Source organism: Pyricularia oryzae, chromosome 1 (assembly GCF_000002495.2).
Source record: "Pyricularia oryzae 70-15 chromosome 1, whole genome shotgun sequence".
NCBI lineage: Eukaryota > Fungi > Ascomycota > Sordariomycetes > Magnaporthales > Pyriculariaceae > Pyricularia > Pyricularia oryzae.
Window position 1 is genome coordinate 3,597,849 of NC_017844.1, and position 15,981 is coordinate 3,613,829.

Genomic DNA, 15,981 nt, shown 5'->3' on the forward strand with positions numbered 1-15,981 from the left:
ATCGAAGCGACAAGATGAAGAATTGTGTTACCTGGTTCCAAAAAGTCCCCTCTGTGTGATTTGGTGCTTCTGTGTAATCCTCTGTGTACAATGGATTCTTATGGGACGTTACCTCTTTCGCACACTGATGGCGAGGGATAATGCCGGCAATCGTGCTATCCACCGGCTTTTGGCTCGCGAGGCTTCTGAAATATGACCATGAATACATGTGCCGCCATGGGGAGCGACTCACAATTCACTCCGACCGAATATCATCTGCGTCTCGGAGAACTGCCCCATCTGGGCAGGTGATGTTAAGGTGGATGAGAACGCTATGCGCTACCTATCTTGCTACCTACCTACCTGACTGATTAAACTGTGAATCCGTGGCACTCACAAGCGTCAACGAATCATCAACATGGAGACAAGGCTGCCATCGAGGACAAGGGCCTTGAACGGATGATCGACAGAAACGGTACCTTGGTCGAAAAGCCGTTGGCCAATTTGTGATCGGAAGAAAGGGATGGCGTGGCGGGCAGCGGTTGTTTTAGAGCAATGTCATGCTTGGACATGAAAGAAGAAACACCACACCTAGCTCTAGACAAATCAATGGATCTTGTACAGCGCATGCATGCACAGTGGTTCGATAGACTGTCAATTCCTTCTGCGTCTCTTGGCAAATCGACCATGTTTCATGAAACACAACACGTTTTTCAGCGGTACACGTGTAGTCTGTCTTGCATAGGTATACTCGAAAAGTATAAAAAAAAAAACAAAAAAAAAAACAATAATAATAGGGGGCTTTGGGTGGTATTGCAGATGCGTATATGTGGTTTTGTCCATCGTTAGTCATGTTACTGTATATCTGCTGGTGTGTTAGTTAGTCCGGCAGTGTACAGTACAGTACGGAGGTTACAGGCCAAAGTTTCCAGAGGCCTGCCAGGTACCTGCGGACAAGGATCTCGCATTAGCGCTGCATATTCCGTCAAAAGCGGTCGAGAGGTACTTACAACCTATTTAAAAACGTGAATTTTTTTTGGCCCAGTATTCTACAGTCCGTACGTACATAGATTCGCTGATCTGCTCTTGTACCCTAACTTTTACGCTAATGCTGCCACAGTCTCCATCCACTAATGCGTGACCTGGTATGCTCCGGGAAACTTACCCTGATAACCTCCGTAGTCTGTCACTGGCAAACTGGGGACTTTGCGTCGGGAAAATTGTGATTGACGGTAAACATGGTCGCTCGAGAGGCTCAAAAACCTCCGAGTGGTGTCGCAGCTGCAAGGCACGGCAGCCAATGGAGCTACGACCTAACCTGGTTGACCCCTGGGTGGGGTAGAGAATGGTGGGGCATCTTTGAACCGGACAGACAAAAGCCAGGCACATCTTGCCCATGATTGGCCCATCTTTGCCTAGCCATCCAATCCCCATTCTTTGTTCGCTGGCGTTTGCTTCAGATTCGAAAAAGTCACCCGCCACCTTCAACAATTTCTAACTGGGCGAGACAGGGTACGCAAAGCAAGCGTTTGTCTTGTGCGTTATCAACGTCCACCTACATCATTGGCTCTCAGCAAGCGCCACTACGCCCCAAAAAAAACATGCGACAAGGGCAGAGGGCAATACGGACACGGCAGCTTGACTCTGAATTACTGTACTAGGCTTGCTAGGGACCAGACTAAGACATTCTTCAATGCTGTCAATCATTATGCAGTGGACTGTGGCGGCCTCACTGGAAACACCCGAGGTAGAGAGGCGCAACCAAGGGCTTTGCGGAGAATAAAAGAGGCGCGTGGACCGTGGCGCAAGCTGTACGTGGACTTGTAGACCTGGTAATGTTTATGCGGTGGGGAACTACCACGTCGTAGTAAAAAAGGTCGCAGTTCGTGGTCAGCGCATCAAGATGGGGTGAAGCTTGGCCCGGGCGGGAGTACATCTGGCACTGTGGCACTGACTTTTGAATGACAGAAAGCGGCGTAGATTGCACTGATTGCAGCATTGAGGAAAAAAAAAAGGATATTATGGCTCAACTCAAGTTCAGACGACAAGCATAGGGGGTATGTGCTAAATACCAGTACCTTATTTTGCTATCAATTGCCGGTAGAAACTATAACCAAGGACGACAGAGTACCTTGAATACCAAGGCCCAGGTACAAGTGCAACCGACAGCAAACCGTTGGTCACATTGTCAAATAGACCACAGACGCTACAGTAGACTACATTTCCTTGTGATGTTGATCAATATGATCTTATTGTGCCGAAAGCCGCCTAAGAGAATTCACACGCACGAACGGACAGTCAACAATTACCATGGAACACAAGTGTGTTTTTTCGTTTTTTCGTTTTGTTTCAAGGTCGCATGCTGGATAGCCAGGAACGAGGACCGGATTCGACCCGAGCTGGCGCTGTCGCTTTCCTTGGCCCCCCGCAATTAGTGGAGTGCAGCCCCTGTTGTTCTTTTTTTCCCAAGCGACTGCCGACGATCGACGGGTAGAGTCACAGCTTTTCAAGGACAGCAGAGCGCAGTGTAACCAATCAATGCTTAACCGCGAACAAACGAACACCCCCTGGGATGTGCGATGCGCCTCTCGATCCCCCTTTTTTTGCACGTCGGTCTCCATCCAGAACAATCCACAACCAAAAAAGCCATGCAGATGGGATCTCTCCTCTCCCTCCCTTTTTTGAACCCCTGTCCCAGTAAAGGAAACATGGCAAAGGCCAACGCTGAGTGGCGTAGACTGACTGTGTTGTAATTACTGTTCTGGGCTGGAGTACGTGGTACCTGGTAGTTAATGCGGCCGAGAGGCGCAAAAAGAAAGAAAAAAGAAAAAAAGAAAAAAAAGAGAGAGAGAGAGAAAGACTCCACTCCACTGACAACACAACATCATTCGCAGCCAGGTAAGAAGTACCCAGCCTTTTGGCAAGGATGTTGGCGGAGGGCGCCCTACCGTCCTGCACCGTATGTCCTAGACAGGCAAGACAGGGCTGCATGCACCTAGGTATGTATGTACAGTATGTCTTTGGGATGATGTACAATCAATATGGAGCAAACATGAACAAAGCGGTTATATAACACTCTTTGCTCCCACAACCAATCCGTCCATTGTAGCATCTCTATTCACTTTCATCTCAGTTCAGATTTGACATCGGATCAGTACTCGAGTCCCAACGGGTGATCCTTTTTTGTTTTCCTTTCCTTTTTCCCATTAGGTACATTTTCATCCACCTTCTTTCTATTCTCGCCATTGTTCCTTGGCCCAATCTTTGCCTTGGTGCATAGCAAACAGCAACTACGACAAGCCGGTCTTCTCCATCTCGGGTTATCCAACAACAAAGACAAGAAATTCCGTTGTTTGCTTTGACCTTTTACCTTCTACCCCACTTCTATTCTTCTCTCTTCTTTGCCTACAGTCGGCAGCAGACAAGGAAAGCGAATAAAGCCAGGTGCCACTATTACATCAGATACGAGAAAAGTCGAGGTTCCAGACTCTGTTCACTTGCTCGTCAACAATCTTTTTTTTGTTCTCGACCCTCACACAAACACGCCAAACCGACGTGTAACTTCGAGGACAATCTCTTTATTCATCTTCTTCCATTCTACTCACGGACAATCAATCATTGTCCTATTGTACACATTGTAGCCGCGTGTGCGCGTACATAAAAAGGGACCAACGACAGTCACTTGTTACATCCGTCAACTTGGCATTTCTCTTTTTCTCCATACCAACTTTTACCAGTCAACAAACCACACCAGATCATATCTTCAGATCAGCCATCATCAAGCTTTTCATCTGCTTTACTTTTCTATCTGATCAACAACTCACCAGATTACCAACACAACGGCATCAACTAGAAAAGATGCCCTCTCTCTTGAGCACCGCATCTTTGGCCTTCGCGCTGGCCGCGTCGGTCGTTAACGCCCACATGGAGATGAGCTTCCCTGCTCCTCTCAGGTCGAAGTACAACCCCGCCGCCACAACCAAGGACTCGGACATGGTCTCGCCCCTGTCGTCTTCGGGCTCCAACTACCCTTGCAAGGGATACCTGTCCGACCTGGGCACACCCGGCGGCAAGCCTTCTGCGAGCTTTTCCCCGGGTCAAAAGTCGAACATGACCATCATGGGCGGTGCAGCCCACAATGGCGGCTCGTGCCAGGCGTCGCTCTCGTACGACAAGGGCAAGACTTTCAAGGTCATCCAGTCGTGGATCGGAGAGTGCCCCGTCAGCGGCGGCTCCAGCTTCGACTTCACTATCCCCTCCGACGCCCCTGCCGGTGATGCCGTCTTTGCCTGGACTTGGAACAACAAGGTCGGCAACCCAGAGCTCTACATGAACTGCGCCGTCGTCACCATCGGAGGTGCTCCCAAGAACCGCGTCCGTGGCATGCAGCCCCAGGCCCGTGCCGCTGTCCCCTTTGCACAGCGCCCGGCTCCCTTCCTCTCCAACATTGGTAACGGCTGCAAGACTGAGAACATGGTTGTCGACTACCCCAACCCCGGCCCCGACGTCATCCGCAAGGGCACAGCTACCAAGCCTAGCTGTGATGGTGGCGCTGGCCAGGCTGCTGGTGGTCCCAGTGATGGTGGTGCCGGTGATGGTGGTGCCGGTGGCGATGGCGGTGCAGCTCCTGCCCCGACCTCTTCGGCGAACCCTGGCATTCCCGCTGCACCTTCCTCGGCCAACCCTGGAATCCCAACTCCTTCTTCAGCTAGGTTAGTATCTCCCTCCACCCTCGTCACATCCCTCATCCAGCCCTCTGCTGTTCCAGCTCCCGAGGCTACCCCATCCACTTCCCGTGTGGAGTTCATCCCTCCTGTTGTTTCCATAACTAACAAGAAGCCCAGCCCCACCCCGACTCCCAGCGCTGATCCTAACGGCACCGTCCCGGGTGGTGTCTTCATCACCGCCACGAAGCCCGGCGCCGCTGCCCCGACCGCCCCGGCTGGTGGTGCTAACGGCACCAGCCCTACTCCTGCCCAGCCCGGCGGCGCGGCTCCCACCGGCTCCGCTCCCCCATCCGGCGGTAACGGCGGCGGCAGCACTGCTCCCGTCTCGGGTCAGCAGAGCGGCGCCTGCACCGACGAGGGCGCATACTTGTGCCTGGCTGGTACCAGCTTCCAGCGCTGCGCCTCGGGCAGCTGGTCCTCGCCGATCCCCATGGCCCCGGGCACTTCTTGCACCCCCGGCCAGTCCGCGACGCTCTTTGGTCGCTCCAACAACAAGGTGCGCCGCAGCGGTGCGCGCAAGTTCAACTCTGCTGTGAGTGCTTAATCTTCTTCTTCGAGACCCTTGGGACTCACTAATTTCGATCAAAGACATGTATGAAAATCATCCTTTACTGACTTATTTCCTAAGTGGGCTCAGGCTTAGTGGGCACATGCTTAAGTGATGTTCGAACATTGCGTGCGCGTGAGCACACAGAACGACAAACTTTCTCTTCTCTTCCATTCATGGACAAACCTTTTTGAAAACCACCTTTTTTTCTCCTTGACAATGTACTATTTTCTTCTTTCATTTGCAATCTCTTGATACCCCGCTACACAGATACCTCTGGGATTCATGGCGGACTTGTGTTTCTTTGGTCGTTTTTCTCCACCTCAACTTATCTTCCTAGGGTCGGCGACCTTTTAGGTTTGATCATTCCTTCTTTTTCTACTTCATAGGGACGGACGGTCTGCATAAACACATAAAACAGTGTGTGGCTGGCGTTTTTCATTGTTTTTTTTCTTTCTTTCTTTGAAGGATTCTGTTATACCTGTCATGATTTCTCAAAAGAAAAACCTCTCCTTTTTACCTCATAACGAAACAAAATGATACAAAAAAGATAGGCTTTCTTCCTCCGTGTGCGTTAGAGCACCATGGAAATACAAAAAAAAAGATCTCACCATAACTGCTTGATTCGCATATTTGAGATTATTATCTTAGCTATGGCACCAGTGAGGTCATGCGGATGATTCAAAGAGAGGGTCTACTTAGTGGCGTGAAGTCACCTTCAGGACAAGACTAATGTCGATCATCTCTTCTAGTTCTAGTACACATGATTGCAATGAGGAACACCTTGGGCCAGTCACCACAGCTTGACCAAAACACAAGAACCTATCTGGGCAGGTGGGTTATGCATAAAAGGACCAGGAAGATAAATGCAGCACTGACAAGTAGTATTTGTCGGATACAACGATGGGGTTTGTTTTCTCACCTATATTTTACTATTGAACTGCATACAAAAGCCCCTTGATCCTCGCCACTACTCCCAAAACGATAAAAACTCGACCCTTAACCGGTCCATTGCTACTTGACTCTCAAAGCACCAAGGGTCCAGTTATTGTATATACAATTCACCGCAGTTTGTTGCAGCTTGACACGGCATCCCAGGCGTCCGGCCTCAAATCCAGCCCACTATCCCGCATCCAGCAACCCAAGAATCTCCCCCAACTGCTGGCTGTGGCAAACACCCACCCATCACCACCCTCAGAAGCTATTTTCCACCAGCGCGCCTATTTCCGCAATCGAAAAGATAAGGGGTGAGAAGGGTCAAGTATACAAAGTACGTTATGGAAGGTTTCCGTCCAACTCAAAAAAAAGCAGGCTTCTGTGTACATGTGATACTTGAGGGGATGGGTGATACTGGACGAGCTGAGTTCTTGATAGGTAACCTAGACGGCGGAATCCTAACTGCTTGCCCCCCCCCATCACAACCTGTACGGCCAGTGATATTGTTGACTTGGCAGAGGAAACAAGCGAGGCGCCAGTTTCTCGGAGTCTAGTCCATGCGTGATATGAAAAGTCCAAGAATAAAAAGCTAGAGTAAAAGCTATCCCTCCCTCCCGCCAGCCTTGATCGAAGACTGCAAATCTCCAAGCCTGACGAATGCCAAAACGGACCGGTTCTGCCCTCGAGCGAGGATGTCAAGGCAGCTTGCGCGACCGGCCCACGCCAACCTTGGTGCGAGATCAATCCCAGCCAGATTTCCCAAAATAAATGTAGGCTGGTAGACATCTCGACGCAAGAGCACTCTCGCGGTTCCCAAGATGCGGCGCAGTGCTCAGCCAAAAACGTAGATGGAAACAAATTGGGGTTCCCGATCCTATTCAGAATCAGATGTGGCGGCAATCGAAGATGTCATTATTTTGTCCTTGGAACCGGATGAACATCTTCAGCAAGCAACCTGGTGGAATGAGTATTGCAATGTTACCATCTAGTCACAATCAAGGACTCCATGACAAAAGGCTCGTGTCGCCCACGGCGCTGACGAGTGCTCCATCAAGTCGGAAAGAAAGGCTGAACGTCTTGGGTTTGTCGCGGGACGCTGATAAGGACGCTGTAGTTGCTCGGTGCGGCTGTGGTCTTTCATTTGCCTTCCTCAGGGGCATCGGCCTGGCGGCCCTGTGGCCCCATTGGCATCTGATGACCTTGCTGACCGCCCTGATGCTGACCATGCCTAGCGCCGCCATAGTTATTGTTATTGTTGTTACGGTGTTGACCACCGTACTGGTGCTGATGCATTTGTGGGCTAGATCCATATTGAGGGCCTGCACCATTATAGCCACCCCTCATTCCCACTGTGCGTATGCTTGTCAGCCGCGAAAATCTCGACACTCGACCTTCGAAGGGTGATAATCAAGTAAGAACAAGAAAGGGAAACCTACTGTGCCCAGGATGGCCCGAGGGAAACACGGGCTGCTGGAACTGCATGCTGGGACTAACACCATACATAGGCTGACCCTGCTGGGAGCCCTGCTGGGACATCATCGCAGCCTGGGGCCTACCTGGACTAGGGTAGCCTCCAGTAGCGCCAGGAATGGGCTGGGGCGCAGCTGCGCCGCCTGGAACGAACTGCTGGTGACCACCTGGGTACATCATCGGGGGACCGCCAGCAACCATCTGATTCGGGGCGGGCAGAAACTGCCCTTGGATCATCGGGACCGTCATTGGGCTGCTGTTCTGCTGGGGCATATATTGCGGATTGTTGGAGAACGAGCGGTAGTTATTCATCTGTGGCGTTGAAGGCATGAAGGGTGGCATCACTCCCTGCTGGTATGGAACTTGTGCAGGGGATCCCATTGAGGGTGGATATCCGATGGGTACCTGGGGCATCCTTGGGGACGCATAAGACTGAGCCGAGTTGGAATGCATCATTCTATGATCGTCTCCGCCCGCATAGGAAACATGTGGCATGTGCCCGTGCTGGGTTCCAGGCATCTGCATAGGGGGCATATGCGGAGATTGCCTAGGCGCGAGATTGTGTGCGCCCTGCTGCATGTGGAGCGGTAGCTGATACTGGTGAGCCATCATTGCATGGGGCTGATTAGGCGTTGCCATAGAACCACCTCCATAAGGCATCTTCTCGAGATACTCAGTGTATGTCATATGCATCGTCGAGTCAGGCGCCTCGTCATCCTTCAGTTGCCGCCAAGTCGGCAGAGTATCGTATGCGGGGCGCAAACCCTCATTCTCATCCCAGTTGCGTCCTACCGGGGGTGCCGCAGTCTTGATGTGGGCCAGGATGTTGCACTTCTTGACGTCGACAGCCTTGGTCTTGCGGCGAACCAGCGGTCCAGGAGCGAGGGTCGACTGAGGGGGCACTTCGACATTGCTCATACCTAAGCCAGAGTTTGACCCATTGCCGGGCCCTCCGCCATTCGGGTTGAAGGCTGGTGCAAACGCGTTAGGTCTGAATTCATGGCTGTTAGGATTAAGCTTAGGGTGCGCCATGTGCATCTGTAGTGGCGGCAGTTGAGCGTTGTAGCCCACAAGATTCGCCGGGCCAGTAGGAGGAGGCCGTTGGTTCGGAAGTGCATGCGGCATGGCCATCTGCTGCGGGTTCCTGGTGGACTCAACCGCGCGAAGTCGCGAGCTCAAATTACCCCCTGCTTGCCGGCCTTGGGGTCCATACTGATTCGCTCGGCCATCGCGATAAGAGTTGTTGTATCCTCCAGACGGGGTATATGACGGGCGGTTTGAGGGATGGCGCTGGTTCTGGTTAGCCGAAACCGGTGTCTGCTGGGGCGCTCCAGACCTTGAGGCGTTGCGAACTTCTGGAGTAGCTTGAGGAGCAGTGGAATTTCCGGCATGTGCCTGGTCCTTGCCCGACTTCACGGCAGGCTGTTTGGCCGGAGTCTCGACATCCTTTTCCTTGGTCAGTTTGGCCTTAGCAATCTCCTCAGCATTCTGCAGAGCCTTCTCTTGGATGGCCTTTTGCTTCGCCGGGTCCTTGGCAATGATGGGGATGAGGTCGCTTGGCACAGGAGTGGAGAGCTTGAAGCTCTCTCCAAACTTCTTGAGATCTTGCAGCTTGTCACGCTGATCGGCCTTGACTTTGCTTGTGCGTGCCTCCTTTGCCTTTTCTCGCTCCCGTGATGCGAAATGCCTGAAATGGGCAACAAGGTCGCGCTCCACCGTGGAAGTGGCACTGGGGGCTGCTGCACCAGGCTTCGTCTGGGGTGAAATTGCCCGGCCAGCTGCAGCAGCAGGTCGCAAAGAAGCCGCGGTTTTCGGCTCATCCGTCTTATTGGAATCTGTCGTCTTATCGGCTGATTTTACCTCGGCTGCCTTGGCCTCTGCCTTCGCATCCGTCTTGGGCTCTGGCTTAGGTTCGGATTTTGGCTCAGGGGTCTTGGCCTCAACATTTTTGGGTGCGGACGGCTTGTTCTGCACATTCTTCGGAGCTTTGCTTTCAGTCGAGTTCTGCGGCATCGGCTTCTTCTGGCTACCTTTGAGCTGCGATGAGATAATAGCAGGATCGACGGGCGCACCGGCGACCGAGCCTTGTCCCGCACCAGTTGGCGCACGCTTCGCAGGAGGGGTGTACTTGTTTTCTCGACTTCCACCCAGTGGCGGGAAGTCCTGGCGGCGGACTCCACTGTACCTAAGCAGGTTGTTAGCTATGATTAAAAGCTCACAAGTTGTCAGGGAATCATAGACATACTTATCCTCCTCGTCACCTTTGGCATCATTGCCGCCTGAATAATCCATCACACGCTCCTCTGCCACGTGAGAAGTCGTGGGCGCGCTGCCTAGAATCTCTTGCTCCTTGCGCTTAGCAAAAGCATCCCTCTCCTTGTAGTTAGGGTGGTTCCTGTTGATGGCCGTTGTGTACAAGTTTTCATTGTAGCTTGTCTTGACACCAAACTTCTTCTCGTTGGTCGCGAATTGATCCCATTTACCTCCGTCTTGTGAGGAGTCATTCAAAGACATCCTCTCAAGACTGCCATCGATTTCGGATCCGCTGTCTGGCACCCATGGTTGGAGGACACGCTCCACTCCAGGCCTATTCTTGGAAATGGCCGTGTCTGTTCGGAATCCTGTGCGATTTCCTGCAATCAAAATTTTAGCATCAACAACCACAGATTTATCCGAGTGGTTCTTAGCTGCATACCGTTCTGCATTTTGCCATCTTTGTTTGTAACATTACCACCAGTGTTGCGAGCCTCGGACACATCCTTTCTCGAGAAAGTCATTGTGGGCTCTTCCCTTTTTGCTGATCCGTTTGCCATGTCGCCGGGGCCCTTACGCCGCTGGACCATCCTCAGAAAGAAGCTGGACGGATCTGCCTGGTTCTGGGCATAAATGCCTTCGAACTCGGCGCCAGAGTTGAGAGTAATCCGGGCTCGTTGCCCCTGATTGCGAAAGAAAGGATTGTGTTAGAAACGAGTTTGGTGTGACGATGAGGACAAGTCAACGTAGAGTGGGTAAAGGAGTGAGTGGATTGTGTGGATTAGACTACAGATAGTGAATGTGCGACAGAACCGCAATTGAAAAGAATGTGGAAAGCTTGACTTGAACCAAAATTGAGAAATTATTTGACAGGTCGATCGAGGAATGTTGAGACGAGGTAGGTGTTGTGAAAGGGCCTAGGGATACTAGCTTACCTCACGCAGCGATTCTATCTTTGACTGCTTGATGTTGTCGGCGTTGTTCAGTTGTGGAGTCTGGGTCGATCTACCCGTAATAGGATTCTTGGCAGAGGTCCAAGCCTTCTGCGCGACGGGAGGCTGTCTGCAGAGAGGAAAAGCGGTCGTGTCAGTCTAGAGGTAAATTTCCGCAAGCAATTGATGAGAGGTTTGGTCAACGAGCCGGCGAGTGCGTTCCCACCTCGTGTGCGGGTTTTCGTCACACCATGGGGAAACACAGGGCGGCAATGGATGGTGGTGGCCGTCTGTCGTTGCTGGCAATTGCGTGCGTCTGGCGAGTTTTTGGTGTGTCGAACTAGCCCCGGGCTGTGCTTGCTTGCTTGCGGCGGGAGGGAGGCCGGCCGCTCGAAAATGGTACCAGGGGATAAATAAAAATGGGGCCAGGAAGGAAAGTGCGGTTTGATCTGTCGTTTTCTTACCTGGTGGTAGGACTCGAGCTCCTCCTTCCTCCGTCGTCCAGCTTGCCGCTATAAAAAGGCCGGTCCACTGGTTGTTGTGGTTTTTTGGCAGTGGGTTGCGTGGTGTTCTCGTTCATCTATCTATCGTGTTGTTACGCAAGTGGGTAGGTAGGGTAGGTTGTTAGGTAGGTTTGTACGGCGGTAGGCTGTGATTACGGTAGTCTGGTCGCAAGAAATTTTTGGTGGAAGCCAGCGGTAGCTGGTACGTAAAGGTGCAGCGATTAGGTTGGACTTTAAATTCGGGGCGTCGTAACGTGTCGTGAAGAAAATACGTTGGCGCGATTACAATCATGTATTTTCTGGCAAGCCGTACTCGTTTCTTGGTCGCAATAGCGGGCAGATAGGCAGAAGACAAGCTGACCAAATATATGCCGGCGGCTGCTCGAATACAAAAGAAGGCTCAAAAGAGATCGAGTGGAAGAGAATGGTCGCCAGACGAACGAACGTAATACCGTACGTTGTAGGTACAGTCGGTGGGTAGGTAGGTGATGGGAGGTTTCGGTGTGGCGCGCGAATCAGTGTTGGTACGGTACTTTGGTTTGTTTGTTGGCCTTCCGAGGGCGGCCGTCAGAATCCAGCCTAACAAGTGAGAGAATTCCCACCAACAACAAGAAAAGAAGTATGCACTTGGAGATCAGTGCCTGATTGTGAAGGTAAGAATGAGGAGGGATGTGAGGGTCCTCAAAGTCAAGCTGCCTCGGGAACGGGCCAGAAGTTAACAGCGAAAAGTCAAAACGATACGGGAGCTTTGCCTCTTTTTTTTTTAAAAGCCAACCTTGCAACATAACCCGTCAATTCACAAATCCGTCCATTGACAAGATCTGAAGGCCTCAGGCACCCACCCATCAGCTCCCGGACCCCACATTCTAGAGCGTCACTGGGATCAGTAACCTATCAATTAGAGATCATCAGGGTTCGGGGAAAGGTAGCTGTGGACCCGCCAGGCTCCCAACATCTAGCGGCCGCCAAGGCTTGTTTGAGATTGAATCCCAGCACCATTCATCGTCGCCGACTGAAAGGGTGGCGCCTGGACCTGTAGCAGTAGAAAATTCTTTCCGCACAAATGTTTTCTTCTCGACAAACCCATGATATTCTAGTCGCCTCTGACGTTATTCTAGCTTCATGTCGCAATAGAGCAACTTTTTTTTTTCTCGCTCACCCCGTTGCACCACATATTCATGCCCTGCCCCTGAAATCAGTCCAAAGCAACACGTGAGCTGCTTCATGGGACAAACCAAACCCCTGACATGCTGTACATACGGCTTAACGATTACTACGGTAAGGTCCCATTGCCCAGTGTGGGGAATTGGTTCTTGTTGCTGCGTTCACCACGACCCGCCTAGCTGTCAATGGTCAATGGAAACAATTGGGGCATTGTGGGTTATAATGATCGTCAAATGCCAATTCATTATCATCAGATGTCTATACGGAGTACGTTGTATACATCAATTCCAATGCCTCGTAATTCCGTGCCAAGCTCGCATACTATAATTAGGCATGCAAAGGGTCTTTCAAGCATCTTCACCAGGAACTGGAACACCTTACCAACCAAAGACACTGCCCAGCGCATTCTTCATCGCAAAATAGATTTGCACTCCTGCGCCGGCGAAGGGCCGCAAGACATATGGAGAGTTGAAGCTGACAATCTTGCTCATGGCCTTGACGACCTTTTTCTCAGGCGGCTCGGATGAGAAAAACCAAATATTCATCATGTCATTAGTGAGCGTCGTGTATCCATCTACCCGCGGCCCCATCTCTATCTCGTGTCTTTCGACCGCCTTGTCGAGACGATCAGCGAGGGATACCTCTGTATTGTCGTCTCTGATCGCTGCGATGATAGCTGCCGACAGGTCCAGGGAATCTTTGAGACCGACGTTGACGCCCTCGCCTGCAAATGGGGTCATGACGTGCGCCGCATCGCCAATGATTGTGGCGCCCCGGCGGTGCTTCCAGCGGAACCCCACAGGAAGCATGTGGAGCTGACGTGGGATACATTTCTCCTCACAGTTTGCCAGGCCGTCCTTCAACGTTTCGTTGTAGTCGGCAAAGGTCCCGTTCTTTCCAAGGAGTATCTCCTTGACATCAGCCAACGCGGGCGGATTCTTGCGCTGCTCATCCATCCAACTCTCGTCCGCTCTGAAGATGGCATAGACATGAAGCTCTCCAGAACCCATTTGCTGGAACACCAGTTCGCGGCCTTCAGGAGCGTGTGCGAAAATACTACCGCGGTTGGCTAGCTTATAGAGCTCGGGGGTTCTCGTTTCCGGCTCCGGTATGGCAATCTCGTACATGCTTAGGCCAGAATAGACTGGCACCTGATTGCTCAACAGCTTGCGCACCTTGCTCCATGCTCCTTCTGCACCAACAATAAGGTCGAAGCCGGACTCGGTGCTGTCTCTGAAGACAAGGCGGCCATCCTCTTCGACGCTTTTCAGGTGGTGGCCCCAGCGAATCATACCTTCGGGCAAGCTCTGGCCGAGTAGTTGCCTGAGCAAGGCGCGATCAATTTCAGGGCGTGAGCCAGCAAGGCGAGACTTGTCCTTCCCCGAGGCCTCCAACTGGACCAGTATTTTGCCCTTTTCATTCATTATTTTCATCGCCTCGCCATCGTAGCGTGCCAGCTCCTCAAACTCCTTGTCGAGGCCGGCAGCTCTCATGGCGGCCAGGCCCGTGTCGGTATGTAAGTCCAAAGTGCCGCCCTGCGACCGGTAATTTGGTGAATCTTCGCCCTCGAAAACAGTACATTCGATATCTGCTAGGTATAAGAGACGTGCAAGCATGCAGCCGACTGGACCAGCTCCAATGATTGCTATCTTGGGACTTGGAGGCTTTGTAGTGGCCATCGTGAAGATGTGTTGGGGAATGAGGTTTGTTACTTGTTCTGAAAAAAAACGAAACTGGAAAAAAAGCGCACTAGATCTAGACCTAGATAGGAGTTGAGGAGGTATTTCTTGACGACTGTGCTTACAAGTGCAAGTGTTGATATCTCTTGTACGCCAACATTACAAAAGGCTTGGCAAATGGTTCCTGTCTTCGATATATTTATACATGACGCCGCTCGGTAAAGCCGGAACATTCCACAAATACTATTGCATATCAATATTACCTAGGCCTGGATAGATGCAGTACTTGCATCCTTCGCTTGCATGTTGTCATTAACCTGTCCGAACGAATTCGAACGGGTGTTCGGCGGCTTCCAGCGCAGACTACTTGTCAATGCCAATGGAAGCTAGGGCGGATTCCGGGTTTCGCCTTTCGGCCCTAGCTATGAGTGAAAATGACGAACCACCACGACGCGATCTTGTGTTAGAGACTGGATCCGGCGTGCCTTATACCGTTAAGAATCGCTGTCCGTGCGAGGCTCCACCAAAACACAAACCAGTGACCAACACATTCGGTGTTTGCGGACCATGGCCAAGGCCTCAATGCGCTGCCGTCGTGTTGAGACTCAAATCCGAGACCGAGACAAGGACGTGATACTTCTGCCCTCGCAGTACGTCATTCAAAGTCACATGTCTTGCTTGGAAAGGCCAATGTATGGTAAAACTGTGTGCTGCCGCCTCAGACACGGGATTTAGCCGCAATTTAATAGGAGCAGTGCATTATTAAGACCAGGCCAAGTCGAGAACCCTGCCGCCCGCTGCGGTACGAGGCACACCGGTACTCGCTCTAACCGTTTCTGTTCCTGTCATTGCTCACCTAGAAGCAACAACAACCAAAAAGAAACGAACATTAGCGAGCGCAATGAGGGGATGCCGGATCATCCCATCTCATATTCGGAGTATCCTCTAGGGCGAACTACGAAGTATCTAATCGTCTTGGGAAACCAAGGCAAGCTACAGTAGCTACTGCGCAATCAGGTAAGCAAGGTATCATGCCAACATGCAAGAAACAATATAGCACATACTGCACCAAGTAAGAAACTTTCAATTAAGCGTATTAGAAGTGCTTGTTTATCATCCGTCGAATAAAGTTGGCTACCTGACTTGGCATTAGTCTACACCGTAGTTTGAGGCCACGATCAAAGACTTGGCTTGATGGTTAGTTGGTTAAGTTGGTTGGGATTTCCCTCACGAGAAGTGGACGATGTCGAAACGAGATCCCGGTCGTCCAAACGCCTCTTTCCTGAGGATGGTCATCATGGACGATAAGCCCGTTGAGAAACCAGTGAGCCGATATAGGTTCCGCTGGTTTCATTAAAGAACCCAATGTCCGATTTGGCCAAACGCTGTTGGCATGTGGACGGGAAGTGCTGGCTAGTAAGAAACTCGTCCTGAGCCTGACAACCCGCTTCTTTACCCCGATGATCTGTCTAACCCGCATTAGGTCCGCACTGTGGTGGGGGTGGTGAAACACCAGGTTGCAATACGGATAAGGTCGCTTCGCAGTACAGTGCGCTTTACAGACGCAGAGGCAGGAAGTGGGGCGGGTTGGGCGCCGCCCAAATCGGCACCCGCAGATCGTTCAACGCAGGAATTTACCTGCCAGCTGCGACGACGAGTTCAAAGCCGCCTGTCACCGTCCGACTGACCTGCAAGCTTCCTGCTGCGAGTCGACGCTCAGGGCCTCTTTAGTTTTTCTGTTTCTTGTGAAAAACAATGTCAATAAACATCGACTGGTACGTACCACGCTGA

The 15,981-nt window shown here is 51.6% G+C and overlaps 4 protein-coding genes across 4 annotated transcripts; 2 read left to right on the top strand and 2 right to left on the bottom strand.

Annotated features, from left to right (window-relative positions):
• The first annotated feature begins 3,107 nt into the window (after nucleotides 1-3,107).
• MGG_11774 (endoglucanase) lies at nucleotides 3,108-5,876 on the top strand. The gene is made up of 3 exons (XM_003709730.1): nucleotides 3,108-4,691; nucleotides 4,824-5,238; nucleotides 5,335-5,876. The coding sequence occupies exons 1-3, from the start codon at nucleotides 3,838-3,840 to the stop codon at nucleotides 5,347-5,349; spliced, it is 1,284 nt and encodes a 427-aa protein (XP_003709778.1). The 5' UTR covers nucleotides 3,108-3,837; the 3' UTR covers nucleotides 5,350-5,876.
• Nucleotides 5,877-6,064: 188 nt separating this feature from the next.
• On the bottom strand, nucleotides 6,065-12,110 carry MGG_09170 (uncharacterized protein). Its single transcript, XM_003709731.1, has 6 exons — nucleotides 11,309-12,110; nucleotides 10,848-10,974; nucleotides 10,355-10,595; nucleotides 9,905-10,292; nucleotides 7,626-9,844; nucleotides 6,065-7,538 (listed from the first exon to the last, which is right to left on the bottom strand). Exons 1-6 carry the CDS (start codon nucleotides 11,422-11,424, stop codon nucleotides 7,327-7,329), a joined length of 3,303 nt encoding a protein of 1,100 aa, XP_003709779.1. The 5' UTR covers nucleotides 11,425-12,110; the 3' UTR covers nucleotides 6,065-7,326.
• Nucleotides 12,111-12,792: 682 nt separating this feature from the next.
• On the bottom strand, nucleotides 12,793-14,004 carry MGG_09171 (tetracycline resistance protein transposon; the record flags this gene model as incomplete). Its single annotated transcript, XM_003709732.1, has 2 exons — nucleotides 12,793-12,832; nucleotides 12,893-14,004. The coding sequence occupies 2 exons, from the start codon at nucleotides 14,002-14,004 to the stop codon at nucleotides 12,793-12,795; spliced, it is 1,152 nt and encodes a 383-aa protein (XP_003709780.1).
• A 753-nt stretch (nucleotides 14,005-14,757) lies between these two features.
• On the top strand, nucleotides 14,758-15,921 carry MGG_14560 (uncharacterized protein; the record flags this gene model as incomplete). The annotated part of the gene is made up of 4 exons (XM_003709733.1): nucleotides 14,758-14,840; nucleotides 15,190-15,207; nucleotides 15,344-15,387; nucleotides 15,674-15,921. The coding sequence occupies 4 exons, from the start codon at nucleotides 14,758-14,760 to the stop codon at nucleotides 15,919-15,921; spliced, it is 393 nt and encodes a 130-aa protein (XP_003709781.1).
• Between the last annotated feature and the right edge of the window lie 60 nt (nucleotides 15,922-15,981).

Excerpts from the sequence above, each read along its gene's own strand:
- MGG_11774 (XM_003709730.1), top strand. The coding sequence starts at position 3,838 with ATGCCCTCTCTCTTGAGCACCGCATCTTTGGCCTTCGCGCTGGCCGCG. Across the intron at positions 4,692-4,823 it reads CCAACTCCTTCTTCAGCTAG|CCCCACCCCGACTCCCAGCG; the intron begins GTTAGTATCTCC and ends CAAGAAGCCCAG.
- MGG_09170 (XM_003709731.1), bottom strand. The coding sequence starts at position 11,424 with ATGAACGAGAACACCACGCAACCCACTGCCAAAAAACCACAACAACCA. Across the intron at positions 10,596-10,847 it reads AGATAGAATCGCTGCGTGAG|GGGCAACGAGCCCGGATTAC; the intron begins GTAAGCTAGTAT and ends TTTCGCAATCAG. Across the intron at positions 10,293-10,354 it reads AGATGGCAAAATGCAGAACG|GAAATCGCACAGGATTCCGA; the intron begins GTATGCAGCTAA and ends TTTTGATTGCAG.